This window comes from Lissotriton helveticus, chromosome 5_1 (genome assembly GCF_964261635.1).
Source record: "Lissotriton helveticus chromosome 5_1, aLisHel1.1, whole genome shotgun sequence".
Classification (NCBI taxonomy): Eukaryota; Metazoa; Chordata; class Amphibia; order Caudata; family Salamandridae; genus Lissotriton; species Lissotriton helveticus.
Window position 1 is genome coordinate 394,945,645 of NC_136065.1, and position 16,050 is coordinate 394,961,694.

At 44.6% G+C, this 16,050-nt stretch overlaps 1 protein-coding gene across 2 annotated transcripts in view; it reads right to left on the bottom strand.

Annotated features, from left to right (window-relative positions):
• USP48 (ubiquitin specific peptidase 48) overlaps positions 1–16,050 on the bottom strand; it is a 725,601-nt gene that overhangs the window by 57,512 nt on the left and 652,039 nt on the right. For both annotated transcript variants that reach the window (XM_078642611.1, XM_078642612.1), the window contains exons 24-25: positions 7,500–7,625; positions 6,035–6,083 (exon numbers count right to left, since the gene is read on the bottom strand). In XM_078642611.1, coding sequence (XP_078498737.1) covers positions 6,035–6,083; positions 7,500–7,625 — 175 coding nt within the window. The remainder of the gene's footprint in view (positions 1–6,034; positions 6,084–7,499; positions 7,626–16,050) is intronic.

A 16,050-nucleotide genomic window follows, 5' to 3' on the forward strand; every position in this document is an offset into this window, starting at 1 on the left:
ATGGGGAAGGAGTAGTTTCTTACCCGTAACTCCAGTTCTGTAGTAGGGGTATCTCTGTTATAGTCATAATCTAGTGAATAGACCCGCTCATGTGCGGGGACCCCGGAGCAATCAAAAATAATCTCTTAAGCTGTCTTTATGTGCAGTCCTCCAAAGACACTTAAGAGAATTTAAAGACAAATAATGCAGCCTTTACTTATCAGGCCACACTGTCCAGTACTTCAACTAGATATTCCACAAAAAATTAAATTCAGCACAGCCTGCCAAGTTTCTCTCATAGAAAAACTTCCCCTTTTATCAAGAAAAGCCTCTGGAAGATAGAGAGGAAGGGGTGGACAGACAAGCCCCATAGGCTGCCATTATGTGGCTCAAAGAAGGATACTGCGCCTTTAAGGAAACTTTCTAGAACTCTCAGTATCCCAGAATGCACAGCAGGTCCACTCCACTTTCAGTTCTTTTTGGAGGCATATAAAGCTAGACCTGTAGCATTCAGTACATGAACATCTTTCTCCACCGGGGAGGAGGGCGGGCGCTTATGACTATAACAGAGATACCCCTACTACAGAACTGGAGTTACAGGTAAGAAACTACTCCTTCTGTAGTAGGGGATCTCTGTGTATGTCAATCTAGTGAATAGAATGGCAAGCCCATCCTCAACACCAAAGCGGCGGTGGAGGAGAAGAAATACAAGCCCACTACTGTGCGAACAGATTTCGCAGCGAAGCCTGCCCAACCTGAGCATCTGCCTTGGCATCAGAGTCCAGACAGTAATGGTTAGCAAAGGTATGGAGCGACTTCCAAGTGGCAGCCCTGCAGATCTCTGCAATGGGAACATTACGGAGCACAGCTGTCGTGGCCGCTTTGCCCTTGGTGGAATGAGCCTTAGGCTTACCCCCTAAGGTCTTATTAGCCTTTTGATAACACAATTGCATACAGGACACAATCCACCTCGAGATGGACTGTTTAGAGGTAGCAAGACCAGTCCTGACTGACCCATAGTTGATAAACAATTGGTCTGACCTACGAATATCCTTGGTTTTATCCAGATAAAATACACCCTTCTGACATCCAGGGAATGAAGAGATCTTTCCGCTGGAGTGGAAGGATTCTGAAAAAATGTAGGTAACGTTATAGTTTGGTTAACATGGAAATCACAAATACCCTTAGGAAGAAACTTAGGGTGAGTACGCATAACAACCGTAGCAGCATGAAATACAGTTTAAGATTCTTGGCAACACAAAGCCTGAATTGCACTCACCCTGCGGGCCGATGTAATGGCCACAAGCAACGACCGCCTTCCAGGACAGGTGCTGTAGAGAAGCCTTATAAATCGGTTCAAAAGGTTCCTTCATCAATCTGGACAGCACCACATTCAATTCCCATGAAGGCGAAGGAAGACGAACAGGAGGAAACACTTTCTTCAAGCCTTCTAAAAAATCCTTTATCATAGGAATTAGGAAAAAGGAAGTCTGTGAAGGGCATTTCCTGTAGGCAGTCAGAGCAGCTGGATGGACCTTAATGGAATGGAATTTAAGGCCAGACTGCGCCAAATGCAAAAGGTATGGAAGGATGACATCTTCCTTACACGTCGTCGGATCAGAGTTCTCGGACTTGCACCAGATGCAGAATCTCTTCCACTTGTAAGCATAAGAAGTCCTAGTGGAAGGTCTCTTAGCCTCCTTCAGTATGTCCATACACTCCGCAGGGAGATTCAAATGGCCATATTGCACTATCTCAGGAGCCATGCTGCCAAACTCAAAGACGAGAGGCTGGGGTGTACCATCTGTCCCCCGAACTTCGTGAGAAGGTCCGGCCGGCACGGCAGCCGTATGTGAGGAAGAAGAGACCGGTGAAGCAGGTCCGTGAACCACCACTGTCTGGGCCATTGCGGGGCAATTAGGATCATCCGCGCCCTCGACTGGGACAGTTTGATGAGCACCGCCGGAATCAGGGGAATGGGTGGAAAAGCGTACAGAAAGCTGTTCGACCAGTTGATCGATCCATAGCGCATTCCCCAGGGTCCCCTGCTGGTAATACCTGGACGCGAAGTCTCGGCATTTGCTGTTTTCGGCGGTGGCTAACAGATCCACGTCTGGAGTGCCCCACCTGGCGAAGACGTCTCTGAGTACTTCGTCGTTTATGATCCATTCGTGGTTTTCCTGAATCAGTCTGCTCAGCGCGTCCGCCTGAACATTCTGCACACCTGGCAGATGGGTAGCCGTTATCGTCAGTCCTCTGGCTAGCAGCCAGTGCCAGATCGCCTGCGCCTCCTGCGACAGAGTGCGCGATCTCGAACCCCCCTGCTTGTTGAGGTAATACATCGTGGTCGTATTGTCCGTCTGTACAAGCAGAGAGTTGGTCTGAAAGGACGGATAAAAGGCCTTCAGTGCCAAGTGAACCGCTCTGAGTTCCAGGAAATTGATATGATACGTGGACTCTGTCGTGGACCATGTTCCTTGTATCTGTAACTCTCCGGAATGCGCTCCCCAGCCGTGGAGCGAAGCATCCGTCACGATGGTCTGAGTGGGAATGTCCTTGTGGAAGGGAACCCCTTTGAGGAGGTTCTCCGCTGAACACCACCATTTCAGAGACTGTAGAGCATCAGAGACAGTCGTATCTTGTCGTCCCAGTTCCCTCGCCTCCGGTCCCACTGATCCTCTAGACACTCCTGCAGCAGTCTCTTGTGCAGCCGCGCGTGTGGCGTGAGGAAGATACAGGAGGCCATCGACCCCAGTAGAGAAGACACCGTCCTCACTGTTGTAGATGGAACGGTCTTAAGAGCCTGAGCCTTCCGAAGGAGTGATAAACGTCTCTCCTCCGAAGGAGACACGCTTGCTGACAGCGTATTGATGGAGGCTCCCAAGTACTGGAGGCACTGGACCGGAGTCGGAACAGACTTGGACATGTTGATGTGCAATCCCAGCTTGTTCAAGAGAACGGACGTCTTCTGGAAGTGCGATTGAGCTTCCGTGAAGGAGGATGCCTTGATAAACCAATCGTCCAGGTACGGGTAGACAAACACCTTGTTCTTTCTCAGGTGTGCCGCTACCACTGCCATGCATTTTGAAAAGGTCCTGGGCACAGACTTAAAGCCCGAACGGTAGTACTGTGTATTGATAGTGATTGGCGCCGACTTGGAATCGCAGGAACGTCCGGTGTTTCTGTGCAATGGGCACATGGAAGTATGCATCCTGTAGGTCTATCGCGCACAGCCAGTCTCCCCTTTGCAGTTGAGGGTAAATCTGGTGCAAAGACAGCATGCAAAACTTTTCCCTGCGAATCCATTTGTTTGCTTGCCGCAAATTCAGAATAGGCCGGAACTCGTTCTTGTCTTTCTTGCGTACCAGAAAGAACCGTGAGTAAAGACCTCTCCCCCTTTGAGACAGAGGAATGTCTTCTATCGTCCTTTTTCTTAACAGGGTATTGGCCTCCGCCTGGAGCTCGTGCAGCTGGAACCACGAGCAAACCGGTGGAATTGCTGGAGGCGGGCTGATGAACCGAAGACTGTATCCATTGCAAACAATATTCAGCACCCACTTGTCCTGAGTAATTTTTCTCCACTCTGCCAGGTAGTATTGGACACTTCCCCTCACCGGAGTGGGTAACGGATGACGGGGAAGTAACAGCTCAGGGCCTAGACCCGGCCGGGCCTTTGGTCGCGGTGGCAAATTGCTGCGCACCCCGTCCCTTCTGACGTTTTTGGAAGGACCTCCTCTGGAACTGCTGTTGTTGTTGCTGTCCAGTTTGCTGGCCTCGCCCCCTGCCCTGCGCCCCGAACCGTCTCTGGAACGGGCGGTAGGTCTTCTTTTGTTCCTTGGGCTTCTCCAACCCGACAGCCGTCAGGGTTTCAGCCTCTGCCTTCATCCGGGCCATTTCATCGTCAACGTGCTTTCCAAAGAGGGTCTCACCCGAAAAGGGTAAGTTGGCCACCCTCTGTTGGGTCTCAGGTTTCAATGACGTAAGCCGCAGCCAGGCATGACATCTCTGTTTGACTCCATGGGAGTACCCGTGGGCTGCCAGGAGCGATGAATCCGCAGCTGCGCTGATCAGTTGGTTAGAGACCAGCAGCCCCTCGTTCAGGATCTCCATGAAATCCTCCCTCTTCTCCTTGGGAAGGAGGTCAGCGAACTGTTGGAGGGACTCCCACAGAGCCCGATCGTACCATCCCAACAACGCAGAGGCACTCGCGGCCTTCATGGAGGTGGCGGCCGTCCCGCAGATCTTCCTGCCTGCTGAATCCATCCGGCGGCTTTCCTTGTCTGGAGGCATTGTAGATGACGGGGCGGTGGCATGTGTCCGCGCCGCCGTCACTATCACCGAATCCGGTGCTGGATCCACCCTGAGAAATGCTGGGTCCGAGTCAGGAGCCCTGTACTTCTTTTGGAGCCTGGAGGGGGCCGATTTCGTAGTCGCAGGAGTGAGTAACAACTCCATGGCGGGCTCCTCCAATCCCGGGACTAACGACAACAGAGGTCGAGACAATTGCTTCTTATGAAGGGTCTCAAAAATGACTGAGGTCGTCAGTGTGGGCACAGCGTCGCCCCTCTCAGCAGCACATCCTGGAAGTATATAATGTCGTCCACAGGCGACACCCTCGTCCGAGGGGATTCCGACAGGGTAGGCGAGTAGCCCCTGGCGCTGGACGAATCCGTACGAGACCTAGACCTGCCCCTCCTGTGGCGCCGTCTAGATCTAGTAGACGAACGACGGCGAATCCTGGATCTCCCTCTCCGTCCGGAGCGGGATCTTGACCTCCTCGGCCTTGGTCGTTCCGCAGTTCTTTGGAGCAGGCGGCCGCCCATGAGGAGGCGGAGGTGGATTCGGTGGCAGCCCATGAGGCGGCGGAGGAGGGTGATGAGGAGGAGGCGGAGGTGGCGTCGGAATCCGAGGGGGCGGATCCTTTGGCAACGGAGGCGGTGGTGAAGGCGACCTCGGTTTAGGGGGCGAGTATACCACAGAGTACACAGAGCCCGGAGACTTCTCCCCTCTCCTCTTCTTCCTAGCCTGACCCGACTGGGGAGACCGAGAGGCCGTGCCCCCTGTCGGTGAACGACGTCGCCGCTGTGCTCCCGATGATCTGGAGGAGCTTCTGGCATCAGAACATCTCCTGGAGGGCGATGCCTTCCTCTTAGGTGCCGAGCGCCTCTTCGGCGTCGATAAACGCCTTCTTGACGCCGACGAACGGCCCCTCTTCCCCTAGGGACCTCTGCTTAAGAAGGCTGATGGTGCTCCACTTTTAGCCCACAATACGGAGCCAGACAAAAAAAAATAGGCCTCAAGAAAATATTCTAGAGGGCTAAAAGTGGAGCACCATCAGCCTTCTTAAGCAGAGGTCCCTAGGGGAAGAGGGGACGATTGTCAACAGTAATGCAATATTGGCAAATACAGGATTCAAAACTTAAAATGAATGTCAGTGAACTGAGTTAGTTTACAGATCCATACTCGAAGGCAAGGGCTGAATGCTCGGAAGGATGTGCAGGTGCCTAACAATGAGACTCCCTTTCTAACTTAACTGACAGAGTAAGACTCCCATAACTTGGAATCATAATAGCCATACCTAGGAGCATGTAGGGGGAGAGGAACTGACACAGAGAAGGACAATTCCTATAAAATATTACTGACTATTGATAAGTCCGCATACAAAAATGAGTTAGAAGACTTCAGAAGCAAGGAACCGTCCATGTTTGGAACCACCCATCAAATTCAATAGAAAAAGTCAGTATCGCATACAAACAAAAAGCTAGTCGCTTCTTAGTAACAACAAACTTGCAATTGGCAGACCAGTAAGAGCTAAATTTATAAGCACTTACACATTTAAATTAAAAAAAAAACTATTTTATAAGTGACTTGCTATACTAGAATACCAAAGGAAACAGTTGACCAGGCTTTTTATAATGATGTGCTTGGATATTTATCACCCTGTGACCAGTAAAATATAATAGGAATAATTTTACACTCCACCATAATAGTAAATAGCGCCATGAGTTTACACAAAAAGACGTTAATGCATTAAAGTGAATGACATTTTTCTTACCTTGTAAAACATCATCCATTGCTGCATAATCTCCCATTGGCTCGTCAGCCTAGGTAGGAGAAAAATATATATCTAAAATTTGCAAACCTTCAAGTGTTTAGTTTAAATTCCATGCATGAGGGGTATCCATTAGAATGCCAATCATATGGTTCCCATCTCAACATTACACATAAGCTGGGAACTCACAGCAAGGTTGTCAAATTTTCTGCTATTAATTGCCACTAACAGTCACCAGAAAGACATCCCTTCTACTCCGATGCAGCACTTATAAACCCTTAAATACATATTTAGCCTTTTGCACCTTGACACCATTTAAAATCTAAACAGTGAAGGCCCATCTATATTCATGTGCTCCCAACCTTTGCGATTCTATAATGAATATTACCCAAAAGGTGCACACATTTGCAATTTCCATCCTTCGAAAACTTTACATGAAGATAATCTCATTATATTTTTATCATTCCCGTGATTTTGGCACATCCGATACGTATCCTTCTTTTATATGCTATCTTTGGGTGGTATAATAATCTATATATTTTTTAAACTATACATTTTTGCCATTTCCGCCAACATCTGCACATTCTCTATTAGGAACGCTAACAAGCAAAGTCTTACCTACTCTGTGTACTCATGCATCATCATTGCAGCCCATGATGTTATGTTATGTTACTGCAACTTATAGAGCGCTACAGCTGCCCCAGCAAAGGGTCGTCCTGGCGCTAATACTAAGAAAGACTGACATAAGCAGATGGAGCGGACACAGACTATGGTGCAGGGAAAAGATGAGTCTTGATGGCCTTCCTGAATTCTAAATAGTTGCTAAGGCCACGAATATGCACAGGAAGTGTGTTCCAAAGGACGGCCGCTCTACTATGAAAAGAACGGCCGCCAGCACAAACTCTTCGTGTCCGGGGAACCACCGCCAAGTGCTGACCCTGTGAGCGGAGATGTGGTGAGGGGACATATGGCAAATGGAGGTTGGCCAAAATAGAGGGGGTGGTCAGTTTCAAAGCTTTGAAGGGGATACAGAAGGCTTTGAATTCTATACGCCTGGCCACCGGTAACCAATGAAGACAGCGAATGGCCTCGGACACAGAACAAGGCCTGCACAAACCTAAAAGGGTTCTTGCTGCCGTGTTCTGTGCCCTTTGCAGCCTCAGAACCTCCGCCTTGTTGGACTCCAGATAAAGAGAACAGGCATAATCAAGTCTGGACAATACAGATGCCTGAATGATGGGTTGCCAGACTCGCACCACCCCTTATGTAAAGATTTACCACTGATAAAAAATAAATCAAGGAATGGAGGTACCGAAACATTTTACCGACACTAATAAAGGAATTTAACAGAAAATGGGAGGACTGCATTTTATAGGACACAGAAAAGAGCAGGGTTGAAAGCGGCTTGCTACTGTATTTTAGATGCAACACAAAAGGCTTGTAGTGAATTTGAAAAGAGATAAATTACCTTGAGTAAAATAACAGATTCAGGAATGACTCCTAAGGTACCAAGGGTTGATGAATCATCGTTTAGCACCTTCCCCTCAATAGACAAGTTCTGGTCAAAGGGAGCAACTGAGAATGCATGCATAATCTGTCAAAGAGAACAGTAAAACATGACAAAATCACATTAAAATGGCATGCAGTGTAAACAATACATTTTGCATCCACCACAGTTTTGAGTTATCATAAGGCAAGCTGAACACCACCTTTTTATTGATTTTGTACACACACTCTGGCATGTGGGTGGAATCTTCCTGTATTGTTTGGAAAATGATCAAACAATTGTGATATACAATGTAGCTTTTAAAACAAATGTTATAGTGCAATTGTAACCATCCTATTGTAACTATAAACCATTCTTAGAAGCTTGCACAACAAAAAACTTCAGGCTGTTAAAACCAGAATATTATGAGGGAAGTCTGCCTTGATTTAAAAAAGCCCTTCTCCAGGCACAACGCCGGCTAACTAGCTGTGAGTTTCATTCTTGAGAGACGCAAATATTCAAACTGTCATAGAATCCCGATTGTTATCTCAATGCCATTTATGGCTTTCTTCTTCTGTAACACATCTTTGAATGGTGTTGCTGAATGAGCTATACTAGTCCTCCTGATGGTGATCCATCCGATTTATGACTTACTCTGTTAAAAACCACACTGTATGGACACTAAATTCCTCTGAACCATGTAACAATTATCTGCACTTTTAGTTGCTTCTGTATAAAATGTAGGATGCCCTGTACTACAATTTCATTACCCGTTTGTTGAATCACCTGTTACACTGCCGGCACCTCATTACATATAATCACCAATGATTTGAAAACAATATTGTTAAACTGTATGTTCATATACATTAAACAATGGTCCTTGTTTAAAAAAAAAACAGCTTTTGTGCTCAAACGTGTCCTCCTGTCTCTTTGCTGTATTATTACGTATACATGAATCTAGTAATGTAGAGGTTTAAAAATGAGTTTCGAACATCTACATTGGAAACTATCCCCTTCTTTGATTTCAAAATACAAAAAGAACTCTAATCTCTATCCACAGATGGTAGGTTATGCACAATTTGTTGAAATCCACCTAACCGAGTGTGGCAAAATTATCACAAAATGTACTGAATAGTTTTATGGATGAAATGATATGGGTTGTTAGGATCTTTCTTCCCAAAACAAACAGTTGTTAGACCTGACATCCTTTGCGTGGTATTCCCCAAGCCTTTAGCCTTCATGCCTCTTGTTTTACTGAATTTGTTTTTGTAGACTTTAGGACTGTGCACTTAACCACTGCCCGCTAATGCATACGCTCTCTCCTTCAAACATGGTAAAGTTAGAAAAAACAAATTGGCACATTTTACTTACTTGTAAGACACTAGTAAACAGTAGTACATGTACCCTGGGCATGTAAATGAAATGCTACCAATGGGTCTGCAGCACTCATTGTGCCAACCACTTAAGTAGCACTGTAAAAATAAGTCTCAGACCTGCCACTGCAACCTGTAGTGTCGTTTTAACCTGCCAATTTGCCCTGGCAAAACTGTTGTGTAGACCCTATGGCCTGACACCATTTTGTCCCCAATTCAGACTTCGTTTTATCTTAGGCTTACAAGAAAAATGGCTTCCTAGATTCTAAACATTCTAAATATTGTGATCTTTACTTTGCTGGGCAAAACACCTATGACACACCCCTTTAAACCCATAAATATGTCACATCCTGCTTAGGTACAAAACATAACATATCCTCCGGTAGTGACATACGAAGGATGTCATATTCCCTGGCAGTGATATACAAAAGTTGTCATATCCTCCTGATGGTGAAAAAAGTGTAAGTTCCTTGTGTATTCCCCTCTCGGTAGTGACATACAAAAGATGTCTTATCCCTCGGCCGTGTATACAAAAATTGTCATATCCTTCCGGCAGTGAAACGAATGACAGTTACTGGTGCAACAGTAGCCTGAGGCAGGTGCCTATTCGAAGGTAAAAAAACTGCTATAACCCAGAAGTGTAGTATGCATTGACATATTCTACCTTCTTACTACAACTATATCATGTATATGATTATGTCAATACATACTTTATATTAAGGAAGATAAATACATTCTCTGAAATCTAGCTCAAATTGGAGAAGTCTTTGCTCCAGATTATCACACCAGATGCGCCTGAGATTCTCCAGACTGAACCTGCCACATGAACGTGCTGCCTCAGCCTCCAGTCCTGTGCTGAAAGCTGATAATGTGTGAGAGGAGAGAACAGATGCTGAGTGTTTTCTTTCAAAAGAACAGTCACTTTCAGGCCTTCTAATAATCACAGCATGTTGCTGTAAACAGGTATGCAGTACTGTCTCTTCCAAGAAACTCTAGATGCAAGTTAATCTGCTCCATGCTCTTCCAAAGAATAAAAGTAGGTGTAGGTTGCTGGGTTGATAAACTAATTTATCACTATGTTCGAAAGGCTCATATTCAAATTTTTCGTCATATGCCTCAGTGCTGTATTAGTCATATTATGAATTGCTATTTTCCATGTGCTAAGCAACAGAATTAGAATTCTGAAATAAACACTTTTTAACCATAAAGTATCTCTAATATAGTACAGTGCTTGTGTGTGATATACTAAAGATTGAAATTGGGTTTGGATTACCACTGCGTCCCTGAAACCTTTTCAGGAGTACTAGTAATCTAGAAAACACTGACATTACATCAACCAGATAGTGTGGTTGTGTGGGGCTACAACAACAAGGGGCTTTCACGTTCAACCATTGGTGCACTGAACTAAGTTTAGGTATCTGTGGGGGGGAAAGTCAGATATTGTAGAACTGAGCTTATACATTAAGTTTAAGCTAACAAATTCAACGTTTTACGAGGTCTCAATACGCCTTTTCAATAATAACAAGTCACACGCAGGGCAGGCCCTATAGGCTCAAAAGGCATGGTGTATAGAGTTAAAAAGTAGGACATCTGTACTTGTGGTTTACATGTCTTGACAGTGAAAAACTCCTAACATCGTTTTTCACTGCTGAAAGGCCTATTACTCTCAATGACTAATACTGGGTTACCTCATAACATTTAATAAGCGCTAACTTTAGACTGGTTCCAGATAGAAATATGCTTTTTACTTTCAAATACATTGACATTTAAAATACTCTTCAATGGTAAAGTCGGATTTGAAGTTACAATTTTTAAAATGGCAATTTTACCAAGTTGGAATTTTCTTGTCCCCACCAATTGGTGCTCTTCTGCCAGTGACTTGAGTCACATGGCTGTAAACTACTCTTCTGTTGGGGTTTGTGGACTGCTTCCAAACAGTAATACAAAGGGGGCTTAGGTGCGCACAGGATGGGCCATCCTGACAGGATAATTGGTGAGGAGCTGCATCCAGCACCACATAAACTTCAAAGGGCTTTGTCTATAGCACACACAGACAAGGAACCCAACACGAGGCCTGCCCTGACTTTTGGAACCCCAGACAGTTTGGAGCCGTGGCAAGGGGAAGAACTTTCCGAACCCAGTTGTGGGGGTAGGACAAGGAATTGCCCTACACAAAGGCTGGACATTAGAACTTGACTTTCCAGGGAGGCTTGACAAGTAACCTTTCACTGGGACTAACCTGGTCCCTGTATTCGACCCGCACTCCATCTCGGTTGGCCTGAACTTGTGACTTTCCATGGTCTAGCCTGACCCGATGACCTCAAGTGGCGTTTTGTAGAGCGCAATTTCACTACAAACAATAACATTTCATATATCAGGTTCTAATTATTGGATTATTGTCGTTATGCTATAATTGTATTCATTGGAATAAACTCCATATTTCTAAATGATTTTGGGATTTTTCTCGTGTGGTGATTTACCTTTATTACTATTTGTGTGCTGCATACAAACTTTATATATTGCCTCTAAGCTAAGCCGCCTTTGTGCCACGGTACCAAAGGGTTAGCACAGGTTAATTTAGTGAATTTTGAGGTTCACCATGGAAGGATTGTGGCTGTTGCCTAAGTGGGGCTTCCACCCCCTCCACCAATAACCCAATTTCCTACACCAGTTATATGTAAGGATGCCTTCTAATGCCTGCTAAAAATGTAATTCACAATTTATCCTTCAGTTCAGTGGTCAGAACTGACATTAAGAATAGTGGCAACAGAAGATAAGTAAGATGCATAACATACAGAAGGTAAAAATTATGATACTTTAACATTATTAATGTATCATGAATCTAATATTTGTCCATGTGGTGTGCATTGTTCTGACATTAGTGACTGCAAAATACAATGTGTTCCTCTTGAAAAAAAGAAGTGGGCCTACCATAATTGTTTATCTAATGATTCACTGCCCACAATGCCCAATGCCTCAGCATCATCTGCAGATTGTTTTTTCAGTTATAACATTAGAGATGTGACAAGTCGATAAATGCACAAAAAAAATTTTTGCAGTCATTTTACTTCACCTTAAGTTGTAGTGGGTCACACATGACTGTACACAACTCCAGCTATAGGTAATTAATGCTTTTGTTTTGAAGAGTAAGTCTACTTTAAAATTGCACACTATGCATACTTTACCCCACAGCTCCTCAAATAAGTGGAGAAGGAAGCAAACGTGCAGCAATAGCTAACATATGTTAGGGGCATAGCTGGTTTATTGGCTCAGTGGACTAATGATAATAACTATATGCATAGCATCAAGAGACCTCCCTATGGCTACTCTATAAAAATGACTTATTTCTTAGTAAAGTATGTCCGAACCCTGCCTTTGCTATTGTGGATGTACGTTTAAAAAATGATTCTAGATTGTGTAAAGGCCATACATGAAGGTGCCTTATGAACAAGCCAGCTGGCATGGTCTACCATGTTCTTCGCTATTATCCATTTTCACTGTATTCAGACTATCAAATGCTGTAACTACAAATTCACACATGTATGTTTGCACTCTACTTGGAGTTCCATTTCAACCAAATGTACTCTTGGTTTTCCAGCTATCGCAAATGTCACACGGGCAATTGTATGCTGTGCCTCGTCATAACCCAGCACTCCCCTCTCCTCAATCTGAAGTCATAAATTCGACAAGAACCCAGACGCGGCTGGAACACATGCTCCTGGCTAACTAGACAGCAAAGCAACAATGATTACAATTATGATACTCAGAACAAACGCCTGCAACTTTTAAAGGTCTATTGTATTTCCTAATAGGTTGTTGTTTCTGCTCTATGTAGCCTGGAAATAGAGATTGACTTATTAGAAGGTGTTGCTTGCTAAGGGTTTTGCTTCACATGAATATATATCTGTTGTTTGTGTACAGTGATGGAGCTTTAATACTTGCCCTATATCTAGTGACAATCAGATTAAACCTGATTTGGACACTTTGTCCCTAAAAGTGTTTGTCTTTATTGGGAGGCTGTGTCTGCATGGTATTTTAAGGCATGGAGTTATTGACTTGTGGGATCTTTGTGACAGCTGAACCTATCCCTTACCAATCCACTGGATTCAAATTTCAAGCACATCCCACACGGGGAATAGGGAAAAATTCTCATGAAAGACCAGGTAAATCAATCCAGGAATGTCCATGCAACTTTGACCTACAAAAATAAGGTGATGCTACTGCTTTGTAATGCACCATTACTCAAAATCCAAATGTCTCTTCCTTTAAAATGCTAGAAATGTATTTGAAATATTGCCAAAAGCTGATTTATAACACAATACGACAATAGTTGAACATCTATCGTGCACATTCCATTCTTAACGCACAATTAGCTTGTTATTGGACACTAAAACTAGTGTGGTTTGGTCTTCATGAACTATACAGTTCTGTTCAGATTGTGCACTACTGTTTTCATCACATATAACATGTGAAGTGACTACTCAGCCAAAGCCTAAAAAAGTGAATGAAAAAGGATGGAGATGTTAGTATTTGCATGAAAGGAAAGTCGAAAAAGTTGGGGATGGTACTTTGGGTGTGTTCTTAGAACTAGCCTGTCATAATGCATCTGTCTAAAAGGTTCTTTGAATGAAAAATCCTGTAGCTAGTTCGACAACCTAGAAGATTAGACAGCTATCAGAAAAGGACTTTAGCCTTGTGTTGGAAAGTGGGTTATTGATAGGGGCAAATGTAGGTCTGCCACTGGCAATAAGGCCACTAACACATGATAGGACTCAGCATAGGTCTTAGAAAATTATTCCTTTGCTCAACCCTTGGTAACGTGGCTGCGAGCAGACAGGCTTAACCTCAAAGACAGGTATGTAAAGCATTTAAAAACTCAATTTCAGTAAATAATTAAGACACAACACAAAATAAAAATCCAACACCAATTTATAAAAATAGGTAATATTTTTATCATTTAAATGACACCAAAACTAAAATAATCCACTGTAGGGAACCTGATATATGAATTTTTAAAGATTAGTCACTTTCTAGTGCTTAGAAACCAACAGCGCCCCTTTCAGTCTTTTTGTTTTCTCTGTCAGGGACACACCTTTATAAATTGTTCTGAAGAATTCTCACCACTGTAGTGGGCCGCCTTCTTCAGCAAGCAGGGTCCAGTTAGAACACCTTCCTGGCGTTCTGCTTGCAGGTCCCAAAGTATCCAACACACAATCCAAGGTTCTGGAATGTCCAAGAGGGTCCTTGAAAGTGTGAAACTTCAATTCCGCAATCCACTTGAACAAAACCCTTACAAATCCACTGGTACTCCAGGCTTTGAATTCTTTGTGGGGCTGTCCAGGTGAGCTCTGTTAACGTGTAGCCCACAGGGAGTTTCCACTCTTGAGTCTTTTGGCAGCAAGGTAATCCACAGGGCTGTAGTTTCAGATGGTGCAGTCTTCATAGGTCATGCCTTAGAGTTCCTTGCACACAGCAAAATCTTCAGCAGGGCACTTCTTGCTTCATTCAGTTTCAAGCAGCAGATCTGGAGGGCTCTGCCCCTCTCAGATGCTTATTCAAAATTCTCTGGGTCAAGCACCAGGTCACTGCTGACCAATGACAGCAGGGCAACTCCTCCTAGTTATGACCACATCCTGTGGAGTGTGGCATTAGTTTGTCCCAGAGTGCATCATCCTTCCAAATCCATAATGGCTGATTTTCCAGCAAGGAGGTGAGAGCTGGCTAAACACACCCCCTGGGATATCTCATTTCCATGGACCATCCCCGTTCCATCTGTAAATACCTTTCTTAAGCCTAGTCCTGACTCTGGGTCATGACTGTCATAGTGGACTAAAACCCAGGCCTCCCCTCCTGCCTTTGAAGAGCGTAGTTTACGACGCCACCTCCTGGCCTGGCATTCCTATAGAACAGATCACTGCCCTCCCAGCAGCCTGGCTAATCCACTTAACTCTGACCAATCAGGGCAGACCACTGAAAGGCTGAATTTGGACTTACAAACAAGAAAGTCTCATAACTTATTGTATGTACAGTTTAGGAGAAATTCAACAATATAATATCGTTGGATTTACTACGACCATTCTGGGAAGTCTTTGAATGGTCCGGCTAGTCCTCTCCTATCAATATTTATTAATCAATCACTTCCTACCATGTTAACCTATGGGCATGGGGTTTGCAATGGGGAAAATGACTTGCGGCACTTTTGTAGCACCAGGGCTTATAAAACCATATTTTATAAGTATTTCCCTAATTTCTACCGGACCCCCACCCCCTGTGCAACTAGGGGGGACTTCAGGGGTTCTGAATCTGCAGAAATATTGCAGATAACCCTTACCCAATTCTTCCAGCATCAAAGTCGAATTTGAGCACCTCTTTAAGACAATGTGGGGAGTGAAATGTAAAATTTCACTTTACCCAGGCTTCTAAAAACTCATTTTATAAGGGCGCTCCTTATAGATAACTGACCCCCCACCCCTGGGATACCTAGGGGTGACCCTGGGGGTCCCTAATATGCAAAAACATGGTAGGTTTTTAATTTTTAAGGGCCCCTATCCCCAAAGTAGAGTTTGGGCACAATTTAAGGTTTAAAAGCTGCCCTGGCCACCAGTGCAGCTTTTAAACTGACCTCAGGCTTCAGCACTGCACACATGCTGATGCAGAGAACCTGCTGGCCTCTAAACCGCCATGCCCCAGGATACTGGAGACGTCTAGGTAGTTTCAATCCCCTGCCCTATTACATACTAGGGGCTTAGGTGGTAGGTCATGCCAACTACAGGGGTACCCCACCATACTATAGTGTACCCTAGTGTATGTTGGGTGTCTTAACTGTGTTCTTAAGTGTTCCTTTTAGCTTGGCACTGGCCCTGGGCCTGGTTAAACAGAACCCAGGGTCAGTCAGAGTCAGTTACCACCAGTTCCAGTCAGCAAAAAGTTGGGGGTGCCCAGGGCACAGGATGACTTTGCAACACCTTGACTGTCAACAGGGCACTCAAACAATTGGTTCAAGTGGTAGGGGCTTTAAATCTTTTTTTAATATGACAATTAGACCACATGTGGAATGTGAACTGAGTTGGCAGACTCCTTTTTTTGAGACCTAAAAAGGTTTCAGGCACTGAACTCATGAAGGGATGTGTTCCTTTACATCCTGTTTGCACCTAAGGCTG